Source organism: Astatotilapia calliptera, chromosome 5 (genome assembly GCF_900246225.1).
Source record: "Astatotilapia calliptera chromosome 5, fAstCal1.2, whole genome shotgun sequence".
Lineage (NCBI taxonomy): Eukaryota > Metazoa > Chordata > Actinopteri > Cichliformes > Cichlidae > Astatotilapia > Astatotilapia calliptera.
Window position 1 is genome coordinate 14,963,548 of NC_039306.1, and position 17,909 is coordinate 14,981,456.

Here is a 17,909-nt window from a genome sequence, read left to right on the forward strand (position 1 = left end):
TTCACTAGACTACCATAGAAATTGAAATGTATACACAATTACATTTTGTTTTTGCATCTAAAGTATATTTGTATCTAAATAATACCAATTTAAACATTAAATTGCACTAAAAAAGTCATAGCTTTTTATTATTACGTTTAGTAAAAAAACCAACTCTTGCACACTTGACGTTTGGATGGATCAGGGTGTGTACCACACTCAAAAAGTCCCTGTTATTGGTCCAAAAACGAAAAAATATTGATGACACACAGAAATGTAAAACTACATTTTCACAGATACAATTATTAAAGCTTGTAAGACTGACTATTACCAGTTAAGCCAAGTTAGTTTATATGTAGAGCCCATTATCTCGCCTAAAAGGCTTTATAGACACATGACACAGACAAACATATTAAAACAAGAAAGAAAATATACAAGTAATAAAATCTAAAAGGCTTTCAGTGTCTTTTAACATTAAAAGAAAAACCCTAATAAGCTATTGAAATGTTTAAATTCTTAAATAAAACTCATCAAAACTCAGAGATTTCTGAGTGGAAATAAGAGCTAGCTAAACCAAAAACCTGTAGATAAAGAGGGCGTGTGCTGTTCCACTCTCACAGTCACAGGTAAAATCTTCATTGGTACTTTATTGTGCGTGCCAATGTAAGGAAACAGCTTCTCAGTGAAACTGAGCTTGAAGGTGTGTATGTGTGTGCTGGTGTCAAGATCGAAGAATGAGAGTTTCCCTCTGTCACAGTCCAGCTGAACTTTGACCCTCTGGAGCTTCTTCACTGAGAGAAGTTTATCAGGAAGTGGTGGAGCAGCTGCTGTGTATTGTCCATCCTGGAGACATATTTCCCAGAATCCAGTCTGTAATTGTTCTTTTCTCTTAACAGACTCTATTAGCACACCGAGGCACCTGATCCCATCCTTTCTAACCTCAACATGCCAGCTGTGAGTCCCTGAGTCGAAGCCCTCGGAGCCCAGAACAATTGGATGGTGGTCGAACCTCTCTGGATTGTTGGGAAGCTGCTGTCTCTCACCGAGACTCACACTGGTCAGATCTTCTGAGAGGATGAGTTGTTGATGAGCTGTGTTTGGATCCAGAATCACTGGAGTGCAGGAGACCATCTCCTTCATGTTCTTCCAGATGTTGAAGGTTAGGTTGCCCAGGTGTTTGGCCACATCTATCAGAGCTCCTGAGACCACATGTGGTTCCTCCAGCAGGGTGCGCTGCTGGACTCTGTTCACTGCAGGCTTGATGTTTTGCAGAAATGAGACATCTTCAGCTCTCAGGTTCTCCTCTGTGGCTCTGATAGCATCTAAAAGAGCTGCTATTTTTCTGCTCAGAGCCTCCATCTTCTCCTTGATCATCTGACTCTTCTGCTCCTCTTCTGCCCTCAGAGCAGTGTGAAGGAAACTGTTTCCAGGGCCTACTCCGTGGATCGGCTTCCTCCGAGGCGTGGACGTCTATCAGCAGAGAATGTACCTTCACCTATCAGCAGAGAATGTCCCTTAGTCTGTAACACAGTCAAATATATTCTCAAGTAATATTCAAGCATGCCATTCAGCGTGTTAGTACGAGCAGCTCGGGAGCAGCTTGGGAGAACAAGAAAACAGAGACTGCTTTAGATTGTCTTCCCAAAGTGACTCAACTTTATTCACAAGTACAACAGTTTATATAGAGGGTAAAATTCATGAGACAGCAGATTTATCAGTTTAAACCAGTACAGACCAAGATAAGGCAGCGTCTTCCTGCCCTTGGGTGAAGAAGCATCCTTTGTGTAGTGTATCAGTTCAGCTACAATTGTGATTATCTCAGCGACATATTTTCAAGGCACAAAACGAAGAGTTCTTTCATTAGTGAAATCTGAAACAAACCATTTGGCCTTCAACAGGCGTCTAAAAGATTAAGAAACTAATGTAGCTGAGGGAGTGATCTCTGTGGTATTTCAACCTTGTACCAGCCTGTGATTCTCACACATCAATTCTTGGGTCAAAGAGAAAAATAACTAAAACAAAGGGGCCTTATTGAATGACAGAGTTTTCCTGCATAATGTCACTATAAAACAATATCCAGTAAATGCTCCCATGGTACTAAAATACCTAACACAGTGATTCTTGCTTTTTCTTCTTCTTGTAGAAACTGGTGCATTTTTGCAAACTTCTCCTTGATCTTCCTCTCTGTGTGAAGGGCCTGGACTTTAATGTGTTCTCTGGTTTGATCAAAGTCTCCTTTAACTATTTTAAAGTGCTTCAGTTTCTCTTTTAAGGGCTGTAGTAACACCTGAAGCACTTTTCTGTGATCCTCCGCAGCTTCTTCGATGGTTCTGAATTTGTGTTTGTTGTGTATTTTTGAATCCCTACAAACAAGACACACTGGCAGCTGATGGTCCAGACAGAAGAGTTTGAGTTTCTCACAGTGCAGACTGCAGTGAGCCTCTGACTCCAAAGAAGCTTTTTGATTTCTCTCCAGTAAGAAAGCTTCACACAGGTTCTTTAACACCAAGTTACAGGGTGGGTCATCTGACAAATGCAAATTCTGCATTTACGTACTGGTTTCTCCTTCCACCACATTTGCAGGCAGTCTTTACAAAAGCTGTGGCTGCATGACAGCATGATGGGGTCTCTGAAGATGTCATAGCAGATCGAACAAGAGAGATTCATTTCTGACTGAGAGGACATTTTGCCTCTGAGTGAAAAAAAATGCAGCTGGGGTAATTAGAGACTGAAGATGTATCTTGAAACTTACTGTTCTTCCAGCTGTGGCTTCTTTAAAAGTCCTGCTCGTTATATGAAATCAGCAGCAGGTAGAAGTGGCAGTATCCCCGATAGTTAGAATTCCTCTTTGCTCCGATAGTGAATCTCAAACACACTGCTCACAAAGTGAAACTGTGACATATAACTGATGCCTGGTTTGATTCCAATTAATGTTTCTGTTGCACCTCTATTGTGGCACTTATGCTACCTTTGCCTACAAAGCCTCTTATCTGCATTTACAGTTCTTTTGTCTGTTACAGTCAACCAAAAACGGTGGAGAAGCAGAACGTTAGATCATATCTCAGCAACTGGGAGAAATTTGCCTTCAGGGATTTCTGCCTGGCAGGCTCTCTAACACCTGTCAGAGATGTATTGTAGGACACAGCATATGGAGAGGACTATGTATAGGTGACTGATTACTCGTGACAAACAGTGGAAAGTAGGCAAATAAAGTGCAGGCGACATCAATCAGAGAAACAGGAGAGAAGATGGGAAGCACAAAACAAAATAAGATACAAGAAAACTATTTTTTTTTTCATTTTTAATGCTAATCCTTACCTTAGAGATAAAAAGAGACTAGCGTACAGAAAATAACCAGAGTACCAATCAGAACAAAAAGGTAGCAAAACTCAGCGATATCACCAAAAAGTAAAATTATTGTGACAGTGTTATTGTTACATCTTGAAAAATGCATATTCGTGGATCCTTTTGATATTGTGGAAGATGAGTAATACTGTAAGATATGTTTTCACAGAATCGAAATATTCTGGGACGTCTTGAGTGATCAGTGGTTCTGAAGTCAATGTGAACTTCAAAAAAATGTTTACTGATTATACGACACATGACTGTGAAACCAGAGCGTATGGTTGAAGTGTGACTGTGTTTAAGAGGAAATGTGTTTTGCAGTGTGTGCATGCATTTCTGTTACTGGTAGTGCCCCTCAGGATGGCGAGTCATCGCTACTTTAAACCACAGTACTTCCTTGCGTTTGAGTGGCTTCCTTGAGTCAAAAAGAAACTTTTTGTCTATTATTTGAAGATATTTTCTCTGCAGGAATGGCGGACACTGGTGTGGAACTGGACAGACTTGTTGCTGCAGTGCCCCAGAATCCAGATGAGCAACAAAAAGATGACAAATTGGCACAAACGCTGCTGTTTGTCCTCCTGACTGTAGTGCTGTATGGCATTGCTGCACAGGCTTTTTTTATTAACCTGCTTTACCACCGTGAATTGGTGAGTATCAGCTCAGTGTACTCTAGTCTTTAAATCTAAATATTTATTGCCTGCTTTTTATCCTCTCTTATTGTGACTTTAGAGGTATAAAAATGAATTGATTAACTGTAACAATTAAGCAATTGTTGTGATATATCAGCTGATAAGATAGATACTACTGTAGCACATATCTAATTGCAAAAGCTTCTATTACTTTGGGCACATTTGTTGTGAGCTTGTCTCGTTCTAACAGTCATTTGTTTATATTTTACTCAATTTTCCTGTACTTTTAAAAAAATTTATTTTATTTTTTAAAAATTCTTCTCTGTACAAGTAAACGTTGTACTCTATCATCAAATATGACGCATTGACAATTTCTTTCAAACTAATTTGTAACTTCCATTGCAGGCTGTCTCAAGACTGAACAACAGATCAGGTACACAAGTCTCTTATTACATTTAACCTTAATTCAACCATGAACTAAAATCTCGAGACTAAGAATATCTTTTGTGAGCATATCTAAAAAACAAAACATACCCCTCCCCGCATTTTAGATTTTTGATTTCATTGCAGAACAAGATGAACCCATCCGTGGTTTTGCACATCTGACAGGATAACTTAAAATAAACAAATAAACAAACAAACAAAAACAGCATTTAGATTTTTGTTTCCATTGCAGAACAAGATGGTAGAATCCGTGGTTTTGCACATCTGACAGGTTGGATAACTTTTTTTTTTTTTTGTAAATAACACAAGTGTATACCATCCATAAATAAAATAACCGTCGTCATGATTTTCTGATTTGCACGATTTTTGCATTTGTTTCTCTAATTAACGGTCAAACTGTATAGAAAAGCCTTCATTTCCCATTGTCAGTGATAAATACTTTGTCTTGCGTGCTGTATTTATATATCAGATGTAAGGCAGCAGAGTTATATGCTGAGTATAAACGGTGAGTTTGTTTTGAAACTGCAATAAACACACCAAGATTTGATTTCAGAGAAAAAAGAAGCTAAGAAGAATATTTTTAATTTTATTCATTTGTTGGCACATTATGTGAAGAAGCCACATTAATTTAAATATTTACCAAATAAATAATAATAACACTAATAATAATGATTTGGTGAATATTATCACAAAACTAAAGTCCTGCATTATCAACTGTGTGCTATCAGGGGCATTTAGATCTTTTTTAAATGGGGTGGCACAAGACGGATGAAGAACAAGGCGAGGTGACTACAGGAAATTCAAATTTTTATGACGGCGTACAAAAAAATCTGATTAATAAAATGCTGGGTATAGTTTAGAAGCAAATGTGCGGGTGTCTTCTGTCCCTTCTGTCAGATCAACTCTGCAGTCCCTATTTCCTTTTGAACAATTCATTGAAACTAGCAGTTTCACAAAACAGATCATAACTGGCCCAAAACAGGAGCTGAACTTTACATAAATTGGTTTAATTGTTTGCCGTGTCTGACTGAAAATACACAACTTTAAATTGCTACATCCATCTTGTCTTTTATCCCTGCAGGCGGGTCGGTTCAAGAAAACGAGGTGATGCTTTGGCATATAAATAATCTGACTGTTCTCAGCGGCATGGCCTACAAAGATGGTAGGCTTGAAGTTCAGGAGGAGGGATTTTACTATGTGTATTCCAAGGTTTGCTTTAGTGACCATGGGCTCTGGAACCAGTCACCTGATTTTTTTCACCACTTTGTTATGAAATCTGCTCACCTACATGGAAATCATTATACCCTCATGCAGTCACAGAAAGAGTTACGGGTGAACTCAAGCGACTTAAACAACAGCTTTCTGGGTGGACTTTTTCATTTGCATAAAGGTGACGGAATTTTTGTGAGGATAAGGACGAATTTAAACATTTTGCAATATAATGTTTCTGAACATTTCTTTGGTGCATTCATGATGTAGCTTTACACAGCGTGAAATATCAGAACATCACCTGGTCTTTACCAGGCTCTCACATGATTTAAGTCTAAGTATAAAACAACATGACATATTACACCCAGTGACTGTAGAAAACAATCACTGATCTCACTGTTTTATTATGCATTTTGCAAAAGTGTAATCAAAATGATTCAGTAGTTTGCAGACCCACCTTCAACAATAATTAGTCAATAAGTCACTACTGAGCCCAACAGATAAAACATTAGAAACTGGACTAAGAAAGCGCTATCAGTGGGTTGTGGCTGTGAAAGCATTGACATGATTGGCTGTCCTCAGGTCTTCAGGAAGGCTGTTCCACAGATGTGCAGCATAGTAACAGAAAGCTTCCGCACTGTGGGTTTTTTACGTCTGACTTTAGGGACAACTTCAAAAACCTAAAAACTAGATAAAGAATCTGTTCTGAGGCTGACAATGGAGATACTTAAAAGCTGGTGTTGTTCATACTCTCTTCTGGCCTTGGTCACAACCTGTGTACCTAAGTTCTGGAGTGTAGTAGGGGGCTAGTTTGTTTTTAGGGAGACCAGAAAGTAGTGTCCCGAATTCGAAAATGTGGCACAAGACAAACCAATAGAGGCCCAGTAGAGTGAAATCAGATAGAGAGTTTATTAAAAACACACGCGTGGGAAGAAGCACACAGCATCACATCAGCAGACTTCTTCTCCCAAAAATACACAGAGAGTTGCTTTTATAACGTCAGGGTTAAACGCCCCTTCTCGCGTTCTAAGAACATAATTTGTATTTTAAGAACATCATTTGCATCTTGTACAGACAATGAGCAATTTTCAGAGCTAAAGGCAGACACAGAAGTTCCTCTTTCTAACATCTTTTTCCAAATATGCCGATGATTTCAGGCCCTGGAGGCCCCCGTGGACTTGTCCTCCTTTTGACCCATCTTCTGTCACCTATTACTAAGCAAACTCAAATGCAACAGGTTGCAACAAGAAGCTGAATACATTCAGGCCTTTGCTCAGGCCTGTTTCTAGATTGTATGTATTATATGTGTTTTGTAACCTTCTATAGCTCCAAGTCACTTACACAATAGATTGTCCGGACATCGCGCCGAACAAAGCTTACAACCTCCAATTAATTGACCGAGCTCCAACAAGCACAAAATGCAATGTGTATAAAATGGTCTTAGCTGTACCTGTAATTAGAAGGTTAATGTAATACCAACAACTTCAATAAATGTATTAATGAAATGATAATTACTTTAATTAATGCAATGGCAATGACTTAATGCAAAGTTACTTAATGCAATGATAATAATGATGAATATGAGTAGCAGTAAAATATTTTCCTTATTCCACAGTAGATCATTACAGTATTCCTTGTGTTGCTTTTTACTTTTTTAGCTTTATTTTCTCACTATTTCATTCATGTATGATGTACAACACTGTGTGTCAACTGCGGCTGTTTCAAAGAGCTTTAAAAAAACAAAAACAAAAAAACTTTGCAAGATATTGTATTACTTAGTTTTCGTAGTTACTGTTTTATACTTTGATGATCAATTAATTAAGTGGATCTGATTAGCAGCTCCTGGGTGCTACTTACCCTCTTAAATGCCATGAAAACAGCAAGGGTCTACTTTGTTTTTCACACACATTTTCTGAAGTCAACGTTTGTTTTTCAAGTTTTTGGTAACAATATAAGGTAGCTATGTAATATTGTGTGATGTGTGTTTGCTTATCTGAAGTTCTACAAGAAATCTAGTAAGATTAAGGTGATTTTTTTTCATTATTTCCTGATCTGTAAAAACGAATAACTTAAAGAGGGTGTATTTTCTTTTTCATGTGCACTGGTATATGGATATTAATGGATATCACTGGATATTAATTTGCCTCTAGGTAATTTACTTATAAACGCTGTGCAGTTTAATGTCAACGAGAGCAACAGATAAACATATAACTCATGTATCTCTATACACATGGGATTGTTGTACCAATTCAAATTTTGTTCAGCTGTGCATAGATTGTGGTGTTTTTGCTTGAGTTGTATTTTTGATTTTTTGTTTTAATAAACTCCTAATACCTCGCAGCAGTAAAATATATTGTTTTTGACTGGCAGCTGATATTCTCTTCTTTTAACTTTTATCTGAAATGTTTTTCTATTCTACATTTCTGATTAAAAGTTCCATTTTATATTTGTTTTGTAATTTGCTCTACAGTACGCACCTTATTTTTGGTCTTCAATGTATAACACCATCAAAATTAATCTGGTAGCATACTGTGTTTGCTGTGTTTTCTCTGCTTTTCCTTGCACAGCTTTTGTGGTGAAAAAGCTGTTTTGAGTTTTCAAGAACATGAAGATGAAATCTTTGCTTTTTCAAACAGTCATTAGCATTGTTGCCTCACGGCAAAAGGCCCTGGGTTCAATTCCACCATCTGGCCGGGGCCTTGTGTGAAGTTTGCATGGGTTCTCTCCAGGTACACCAGCTTCCTCACTGGCTCATTAGCTATGTGCTTCTTAAGCTGCTGCAGGTGCCTCTGACTGTAGCAAATAACTCTCAGACCACAGCGCACACGTTACAGAGTAGGTGTGCATGTTTGGCAGCACGGCAACACTTCCTGTTAATAGTTTGTTGTGTGGTTTGCATGTTCAGATCAACAGCTGCACCGAGTACTTTGTACCACAGACATTTTGACTGGTCACATCATCAACAGCAAAGGTGGAATAATAATAATGATTATACCTTCGTTTGATACATGGCCTAGTAATCTGCTTACTAATGTTTTTGATCTCTCGTAGTTGACTAAATTCAAAGTCAGGGAATGTCATTTAGTTATTTATATAACACCTTTCATACAAAAGCAATTCAATGTGGTTTACGAAGACAATGAAGAGGAAAGAATTAGGATAAAAACAAAAAACAATAATAAAATAAAATGAATATTTCAAAACTAAAACTAGTTTTAGTTTTAAGACTAAAATATGTTTGCTCTACAGTAGACACCATAGTTAGGATTATACACCTGAATTAGGAGGAAGAAAACAGAATTCAATTGACTGCAATCTACTGACATCTGGTGGATCGATTTTATAGACCGTTATCACCAAAAGCTATATCCACAAGATTTTATTCCAATCGCCACTAAATATGTAATGAATAATGTTTGCCACTTTGTGAAACCGAATGATGTGGTTACATTGTAACAGACTCCCCTCTACTCCTCCACTCACCTCTCCTCTGCTGCTGAGGATAAATTCAGCCGAGTCACCAGCGTCAGAAATCACAAGTGAACAGCACCTCAGATTAGAGTCCAGATAAATGGCAGACAGAGTTCCAGTAGCAGACACATCTCTACATCAACTGTTCAGATGAGACAAATCAGGCCTTTATGGTCAAATAGCTGCTAAGAAACCACAACTAAGGAAAAGCAACAAGCAGAAGAGATTTGCCTGGGACAAGAAACACAAGGACTGGACCAGTGGAAAACTGTGCTTTGGTCTGATGAGTCCCAATTTGAGATCTTTGGTTCCACCCTTTGGTTTGTCTTTGTGCGACGCAAAAAAGGTGAACGGATGGTCTCTACATGCATGGTTCACATCGTGAAGCATGGAGGAGGAGTTTGAAGGTGTGGGCGTGCTCTTCTGGTGACATTGTTGGGGATTTATTCAAAATTGAAGGCACACTGTACCAGCATGGCTACCACAGCACCCTGCAGCGACATGCCATCCCATCTAGTTTGCATTTAGTTGAACCAACATTTACTTTTCAATAGGACAGTGACCCCACAATGGCCTCCATAGTCACCTGACTTAAACCCAATTGAGATGGTTTGGGATGAGATGGATTCCAGAGTGAAGGCAAAAGGACCAACAAGTGCAAAGAAGTAATCAAAGCAAAGGGTGGCTATTTTGAAAAACAAAATATAAAGCATGTTTTGAGTTATTTCACACTTTTTTGTTTACTACATATGTGTTCATTCATAGTTTTTATGCATTCAGTGAGAATCTACAATGTAAATAGTCATAAAAATAAAGAAAAAAACATTAAATGAGGTTTGGTAGTGTACATTAAAATGTATTATCTTTGTATTATCTTTGAAGTGAACATGTGCCAACCACTGGAAAGGATCACCTTGAACAAGGGTTCAAGGTGATCCTTTAATTTCTCACCTGTCTGCAAAATTACAATTTATACTAAACAAATCATTTTACCAGCTTTAAAGGTGAAAGCATACAAATGATACACACTTAAACAAACTACAATGTCATTCTGTCATCGGTGCAGCCTCATGGAGTGGCTCTTTAGGCTTTCTTTGCTTACCATAATGACAGAAGAAAAGCAGAAACTTATTAATTCTTAACATAACAAACAAAGTTAAGTTAAAGGCACACAACAAATCTGACAAAAGAGGTAATTATAGCACAATATATGTAGTACAGAGATAAGAGCAGTGCTGGGCATTATAACAGGTTCTATGTGTGACATTTTGCTGAGAGAATGTCATAAGATAAAATCAGTATGACAATGAATTCTTGCATTTACTGTCATGCTTAAATGTAGTTTTTGTGTCTCTGAAAAACACAAAGATTACACATCACTCATCATTTTTAGTTCAGATGGCATCTAAATGTAGTAAAAAGTTAAAAAAAATCCCAACATTTTAACATTTTATTGAGTTTTTTGTGAACATGATGATAAAAAGTGATGGTTTGCAGACACAACAAGTATGTGGATGAAGAGTGGAAAAACTGAAGCACAGAGGTTGCGTTGTTCTTGTTGGTGGGTCCATTAAAATATGCTGCACACATCTTGATTGCAAAACTCCAATATATCTGTTGGAAAGGAAAGCAAACAGACCCATTAGTGACAGTTTAATTGTGCAACAATCGGCCACTCTGTCGGGCTGCTGTCGTACCAGAGTGTGTGCAGTTGAAGACCGTGTCTGCGTGGGTGTAGAACTCCTCTCCGAGGATGGAGCGGTAGTCCATGTGACTCGTGTGGGCAAAGCATTGCGTTGCATCTTTAAACAGCAAATCACTTTCTCCATATTGATGAGACTCAAAGAGCCTGAACTCTGTGTTTGAGTTGACGGCCAGAGCTTCCTATATGGTCAAAAAACAAGTAATAAATACATTTAGAGGTATAATTATCCACCTGTGTCCTCGACTCAACTTTGGGCTGCATATTGGTGCAAAAATGATGCTATGCCATTAAAACATAGAGCTTCACTGAGCAAATATAAAAGCAGGAAGATAAAAAGCATTCTGCAAAACTTTTATAATAAAGAAATAGAGCTGAGGTAAGTCAAAGCAAATGATTATAAAAAACACACTGAGTAGTAAAGTAATGTACTGGCAGTAGTTTGCTGCTGGGGAGATTTTAAAAACAGATTGTTTAAATAAAATCTAAACAGACCTGTGACTTCATAAGGAAGTCGTACACTCGTGCTGTGAGCACGGGCCGTGTCATGACGGTGTTTGGTGGGATGACTCCCAGATTACAAGTCTCCCAGTCTGACAATGGGGCCCGGCGACCGTCAGCACACAGCAACTCAAAGTCTGACGATGACCACCCCTCTGCCCAGCCAGTGGTGTTCAGACCTGCAGGATGTAGGAGATGTAGACATTTGTCATGTGAAGTTAGAGTCTGTTAGTGTGAGTGATCGCATCACCGGTTTGATTTTGAATATCTCACCGAGGATGTTTGTGTGAAGGCTGTGTTGCTCGAGAAAGGCCACGTCACCATAGCTTTTCCCGCTGCGATCTCCAACTAAGCACCTGAGCAATGAGTAACGGGTTGAAGGGTCAGTTTAGTAAAATGGTTTAACTCTGTTTCCACCACTAATTTATATTAGAGGAAACCCCAAGAATCAGACTTCAAACAATCGCTTGGTGACAGTGGGAAGAAAAAAACTCTTAACAGTAAGAAACCTCTGGGAGAATGAGGCTCAGGGAGAGGCAACCATCTGCTGAGGCGGTTTGGGGATGAGTAGAAAGAGAAAAAAGTAGAGGGGCTTTATATTCTTCACTTGTCTCACACTGATGTTATGTTTTCTAGTGTTGCGCCATGGTCATGTGGAAATTCTGTTATAATATTTTTGGATGGAAGAATGATAGTAAAACCCATTTGAACCACTTGATTTCCAAAAATGCTTTGTTTAAAAAAAAAAAAAATCTCTGTCAACTTTAGTATGTGTCTACAGATGACCCATAGAGACGAACGAAATTAGTTTATTCAGATTTATGCGCATTATGATGACGGAAGATACTTCGAAAAAAGAGGACAATAGAACTTAGAAAGACTAGATTTAATAATATTTGACGCAGGACATACACTTTACTACACATACCTTAAAGCTCCCATATTTCCATAGTAACGCTCATTGTGATTTTCAGTGCAGCGTTTGGTTGCAGTCTCCCCTGTGCCTCCGATGCATACCTTGCAAAGATTACCCTCAGATCCAGGAAGACAACTTTTCCAAAACACCTCATTGTACACTAGGAAAACACAAAGTGGCAGACTGCAGTCACGTGAGGGTCGAAGCAGCGTTGGATTAATTTAAAAGGATAAGGATCCAGCAGTGTGGGGTGCAAAGGTCCAGAAAACATGAACAAGATATTTCTAAGAAGTGGACTTGAATGAACACTGATTAGTGGTGAATAAGTTTAGTAAATCAGGATTTCCCATGAATTTTTCTGAAAACACTACCTTTGTCAGGATCACAGGGGGAGCTGCTGTTGTTCGCCAGGCTTAAGCTGTGTCTGTATGGCAGGAGCCAGCCTGCAGGGCTGTAGGTGTTGCTGTGGCAGGAGCGACGGCCTCCGAGATTCCCGATGAATATGTTCCTGCTGGAGCGCTTTGCGACTGCTAAACCCACAACTGAGGGAAAGACTGAACAGAGCAGCAGACGTGGTTTCTATGTAGAAATAAGATCATTGTAGACTGATTATGCAGCTGTTTTTTGTCTTCATCTCACCATCTGTCTCCAAGTGAGTGGATCCTTCAGCAGGCACGCAGTTTTTTCCTGTGAAAACCCAACAACACAAGAGTGACACAGAAAAGCACGTGCTTTATTGATTAATCTGATGAGACTTTTTGTTTTGTTTTTTTACAAGGGAAAATGCTATGCAATCCTACTGGCCCTGTGTGAAAAAGTAATTGCCTAAACCTATTAACTGTTTGCGTCACCCTTGGCAGCAAGAACTGCAATCAGACATCTGCGATAACTGGCAATGAGTCTTTCACCTCACTGTGGGGGACTTTTGGCCCATACTTCTCTGCAGAATTGTTTTAATTCAGCTACACTAGAAGATGTTTGAGCATAAACGTCATGTTTGAGGCTATGCCAAAGTACCCAGACTTTGGTTAGGCCAATCTAAACCTTCATTTCTGTTATTTTGAGCCATTCAGAGGTCCTCGTGTGTTTGCTTCATAATTACATTACATTATTATATTCTGCAACAGTCCTACCATAATATTCCGTCACAACGGGGACAAGACCACACTTCCCTGCGATGAACGAATGCGTGGCATCCAGCGAGACAGCGTCCACCTCATCCCTCTGTGGTAAAGGCACACGTCATTTTAGCTTGTATAGTGTCCTAGAGAGTTTGATAAACATCTCAATAATCTGCAGTCTAGATGGCTTACCTTAATTTTCTCGATACAGTCACGCATTGAGACAGCTCTGACGCACACCAGTGGGTCAGACTTTATGCTGAGCGCCCACTGCTCACACTTCTTCTGCTCTGCGTAGCTGATGCAGCACCATCTAATGACACTGTCCTCCAGTGAGCTTCCTGCAAACACAAAGACACCGTAAAACCCAAGCCTGTGCGTTCTGAGTTTAAAAATGTACAACCGTACATATACTAGAACAAGCACCTTCATGCCCAAGTCCTTTGAGCAGCGCCACATAATCCAGCCCCAGCACCTGACTGACATCTATGTCGTCTTGCAGGACAACGAGTTTCTCAGTCACATCTCTGAAGAGAAGATCGTTTTCTCCAAAAGATGAGGAGCTGAAGAGTTGGAAGCGCTGCCTTTCTCTTCCTTGCCGACCAAACAGCGTCTAACAAATTAATAAAAAATGCTTGAACAATCAGTTAGTGGGTACAGTAACAGCTATGACCCTTAGGCACAGAGATGGAAATTGAACAAACTATTTACCTGCACAGTTGCTAGAAATTTGCGAACAACCTTGCGAAAATTAACTCTGGTGACCATGCCCCCTCCTGGACCACGACCCAGATTACAGCTTCTGTACTGGCTGAGGGGAGCTTGTGTGCCATCAGTACACAGTAACCTGAACTCATCACGCTCACTCTCTGACAAAAGAGACAAATAAAAAACTGAAAGGTAAACAAGTCTTAAGGGTGGGTCAGTGCAACTTTCTGCAGTTTGGTGGTTGAACTGATTTAAACAGGATATTTACAGCGATCAGGCATAACATTATACCCCCTGCAGGTGGGGTATAAGTGAATAACGCTGACTGTTTCTTTATCTTGGCACCTATTAATATGTGGGATATATTTAGGTGCCAAGAGAACATTTTGTCCTGAAAGTTGATGGATTAGAAGCAGGAAAACTGGGCAAGCATAAGGATTTGAGTGAGCTTGAAGAGGACCAGATTTTGTTGGCTAGATCAGAGCATCCCCAAAACTTGCTCATTGACAGCTGGATTAGGCCCCAGCCTTTCAGCGACCCCGAATAATAAGCAGTTAAGAAAATAAGTTGAAGGACATTTTGATGAACAACATATTATATTCTATATTTTGGTTTTCTGTGCAAGCTTTTTCTGTACATTATCTTTTAAAACCTGTTAGTCCTGATGACTATGTGTAAAATAAAGGAACAAACCCCTCTCAGTTTATGGTGAAAGCAGTTTGTAGCACAAAGATCAGGAAAGTTTATTTATGGCTGAAACATAGCAGCAATACAAAGTAATACAGAAGTTTGATCATGAAAAACAAAACAAAAATTTGATAATTGGCTCAGTCCCAAGGTTGTGCGCAGCTTAGCACTTTTCTTTTAAGCACGTTATCTATCTCACATGCATTAGCTGATTAGGCTCAGCAGTTGCCCTAGCATGAATATGGACCAGCTGGGGTACCAGAGGAAACACACACAGGCTGTGGGGTGCTATTGTGGTTAGCACTGAACAACTATATCACCCACTGTCATCAGAAAGACTCTGTTCAGTCAAACTGTAATGTCATCTTTAGTTTTATTGTTTAATAACAACCAACAGTCAGTTTGCCATGACTTTAGGAACTTAACATTTTTTTATAAATATGATATTAATAGACCCCTTTATGCAAATGTCATTTTCAAAACATTTTGCTGGTTTTGGGATATCCCCATATATATTTTTATTTCAATACAATATAAAAAAAATGCGTACCTTCAATAGTTTCAAGTGCTAAATGGTCCACAAATGCAACATCCCCTATCCCCCTCCTGAGACATCTGTAACAGAGCAAAACAGGAAATAAAAACAGTTTCCTGATGTTTTAACTGGTTGACCTTTTGTAAAGCCTGACCTGAGAGCTCCCTGGTTGTTGTAGAAGAGCTCGCTGTGGGATGTTTCGCAGTGGTAATTCTTCTGGCGTATGTAAGACTTCTGGCCCTGGCACAAAGTGCACAGAGGAGGTGCCATCGCACCAGCACCAGGAATACAGCTGGCACTGAAAAAAGTGCTGACATCTGTCAGAGGAGGAGAAAAAACAAGTCAGGGTGGGGGACTGAAAACCCAGATCAGAAATGAAAACACATTTATGGAAAAAATGCAGCTGACAGTTGATTACAGTCCGATTACCCTGACTAAGCGGATGCTCCTTTGCCCAGCTCAGGTAGTTTCGGGACAGCAGGAAGCCGAGCGGGAGACTCCATCCAGCTGTCCATCGAACTCCGCTGTGACAGCTCCTGTGGCCCTGCAGGGATCGTATGTCCAAGCTGCTGTTTCTCACCACAGCCACAGACAGAGTACAGCCTCCTGTAGATAAATATATAAACAGACATGTGGGTCTTTTCATATCAGTATCAACCAAATCTTCAATAACCCCACCTGAGTTATTGAAGCTATACAAAAAGATTCCTTTTTTAAGAGTCAAGACTGGGTGCTTTTTCACAGGTTCTATTTTTTGTTTTTTTGAAGTTCAGAATGTCCACTCCAGGTGTCCCAATCTAAAACTGAAATCTCAAGATGCAGCTCCTTTAGCATTACCAAGATCTTAACTCCTTCAGTAAACATAATTTCATATTTAACTGGCAATTTGGAAAGTGTTAAATATATAAACTATGCTAGAAAATGATTATATGCATGAGGAATTACGGCTAGAAGACTAATCAAAATGTAGGTAAAAAGGGGACCTTTCAGATGCTACAGCATGTTGTAACTAGTCACTCTTCCTGCACAGCCCTGAAAGATTGACACAAAATTTACTTTTTCAAGTTTTCTCTTGTGAATTATTATTAATTATTTTCTACCTTCATTTTGTCCATGAAGCTAGCTCTTACATTGCTCAAAAATATGAAAAAAAGGTTATTAAAAAGCGCCAAATTTCAAACCACTCCTGTACTCTGAGGGTGTTAAAGTCAGAACATTTTCACAGTATGATGGTACTATTTTGCATGGTTATGCTCATTCTAAGCTCCAAGCTCATTCTGAATGGGGTTAAGTTCGAGAAACGTATTTTTCAATAACCCGCTTTTTAGATCAGTGCTGAAGATACATCTCAGAAAAGTGAGCTTAAACCTACCATCACTGTAGATCTCCTTAGCAATGGCTACAAGGTCAAACTGCTTGACAGCTGAGTAAATTTCTCCTGCATCTAAAGTTACAATGTCAGCACGATTAGCCTGAAACAAACAATTGACAAAAAGAGTTTTAAATAGTTAATTTTACATCTCAGCAAATTCAATTAATACAATGCTAATACACAGTTATCCCAAAAAGAAGGGATGTGCAATGTACTGTTTATAAGGTTGGGGAAACCTGCAGTCAGCTGAGACTAAAAAAGTCACTTGACTTGGATGAGTGAGGAAACGTTTCTCCCACTGAAAACGCTACGTCCAGATGAACAGAATCAACTTTTGGGTAATGTACTTGCACTTTATTGTGTCCTCCATGTTATGGTGCTTTCTAATTTTACTCCACTACAGTCTGGATGTAATCATTGAGTTTTGTAATCCATTTATTTTACAGCTTAATTTCATTAGTGTAGTTCTCCTTGCAACTTCACTATTACACTTCTCTCTCTCTTATAGTCCTGCACACATATTCTGTCTTGCTTCTCGTGACTTTCATTTGCATTTGGTAAATTTTTATTTACCTCATTTTCACCTGCCTGCCTTATCACCAGTGCAAACAGGGGGCTAAAAGTCAAACCCAGCCCCACCATGAACACAGGAGTCACTCCAATCACATATCTCACCACTGTCCTCATACATGTCGTCCACCATCCACACATAGTTCTCTGGCACTCCCTCGTGCAGTATCGCAGTTCTTCTCTTGGCGCCTTATCATGTTATCTCCATAAAGACAAGTGCAACTCCTTCCATCTTTCCATACTTTTCCATCAACACTCTTAAAGCACACATGACATCTGTTGTGCTTTTTCTCAACATGAAGCCAAACTGCTGCTCACTAATCCTCACCTCGGTTCTTATCCTAGCTTTAACAGCTCTTTTTAATATTTTCATGGTAAGGTGAATCAGCTTTACTACATCTCTGCTCATCACCCTTGTTACTGATATGCAAGCAACTTTAAATAATTTGCTCCAAGCTGGATTAAAACGCCTTTTTATTGTGTATTGCATTGTAGACTTGCTCACCTTGATCCTATTGATGCAGTCAGTTGTGCTAGATGCTCGTATGCATGAAAGTCTGGCAAAAGCTGCCAGAGTGGCTGGTGACACCACTGCTGCCAGAGCTTTAGCTAGTTCTGCACACTTCCTCTGTTCAGGATCTGACACTGCGCACCATCGCATCTTCTTAGCTGCCATGAAGGGAGCAGTTCAAATGGTTAAAGAAAGAAAATAACAGCCAT

The 17,909-nt window shown here is 39.3% G+C and overlaps 2 protein-coding genes and 1 pseudogene across 2 annotated transcripts; 1 reads left to right on the forward strand and 2 right to left on the reverse strand.

Annotated features, from left to right (window-relative positions):
• Positions 1 to 536: 536 nt before the first annotated feature.
• LOC113022229 (zinc-binding protein A33-like) lies at positions 537 to 2,664 on the reverse strand (annotated as a pseudogene).
• A 1,015-nt stretch (positions 2,665 to 3,679) lies between these two features.
• On the forward strand, positions 3,680 to 6,996 carry LOC113021667 (tumor necrosis factor ligand superfamily member 14-like). The gene is made up of 4 exons (XM_026166366.1): positions 3,680 to 3,971; positions 4,359 to 4,386; positions 4,630 to 4,668; positions 5,479 to 6,996. Exons 1-4 carry the CDS (start codon positions 3,795 to 3,797, stop codon positions 5,874 to 5,876), a joined length of 642 nt encoding a protein of 213 aa, XP_026022151.1. The 5' UTR covers positions 3,680 to 3,794; the 3' UTR covers positions 5,877 to 6,996.
• Positions 6,997 to 10,513: 3,517 nt separating this feature from the next.
• sxph (saxiphilin) lies at positions 10,514 to 17,908 on the reverse strand. The gene is made up of 16 exons (XM_026167421.1): positions 17,695 to 17,908; positions 16,620 to 16,719; positions 15,677 to 15,853; positions 15,402 to 15,564; positions 15,263 to 15,327; positions 14,029 to 14,186; positions 13,744 to 13,930; positions 13,510 to 13,658; positions 13,330 to 13,420; positions 12,836 to 12,883; positions 12,568 to 12,750; positions 12,209 to 12,356; positions 11,554 to 11,636; positions 11,275 to 11,459; positions 10,775 to 10,961; positions 10,514 to 10,691 (listed from the first exon to the last, which is right to left on the reverse strand). The coding sequence occupies exons 1-16, from the start codon at positions 17,863 to 17,865 to the stop codon at positions 10,648 to 10,650; spliced, it is 2,139 nt and encodes a 712-aa protein (XP_026023206.1). The 5' UTR covers positions 17,866 to 17,908; the 3' UTR covers positions 10,514 to 10,647.
• Between the last annotated feature and the right edge of the window lies 1 nt (position 17,909).

What these genes read in the sequence shown, in the direction of transcription:
- sxph (XM_026167421.1), bottom strand. Translation starts at nt 17,865, where the DNA reads ATGGCAGCTAAGAAGATGCGATGGTGCGCAGTGTCAGATCCTGAACAG. An exon ending in AACAACCAGGGAGCTCTCAG is followed by an intron (nt 15,328 to 15,401) that starts GTCAGGCTTTAC and finishes GCTCTGTTACAG; the next exon opens with ATGTCTCAGGAGGGGGATAG. An exon ending in CAAAGGACTTGGGCATGAAG is followed by an intron (nt 13,659 to 13,743) that starts GTGCTTGTTCTA and finishes TTGTGTTTGCAG; the next exon opens with GAAGCTCACTGGAGGACAGT.
- LOC113021667 (XM_026166366.1), top strand. Translation starts at nt 3,795, where the DNA reads ATGGCGGACACTGGTGTGGAACTGGACAGACTTGTTGCTGCAGTGCCC. An exon ending in TGCTTTACCACCGTGAATTG is followed by an intron (nt 3,972 to 4,358) that starts GTGAGTATCAGC and finishes CTTCCATTGCAG; the next exon opens with GCTGTCTCAAGACTGAACAA. An exon ending in TGGTTTTGCACATCTGACAG is followed by an intron (nt 4,669 to 5,478) that starts GTTGGATAACTT and finishes TTATCCCTGCAG; the next exon opens with GCGGGTCGGTTCAAGAAAAC.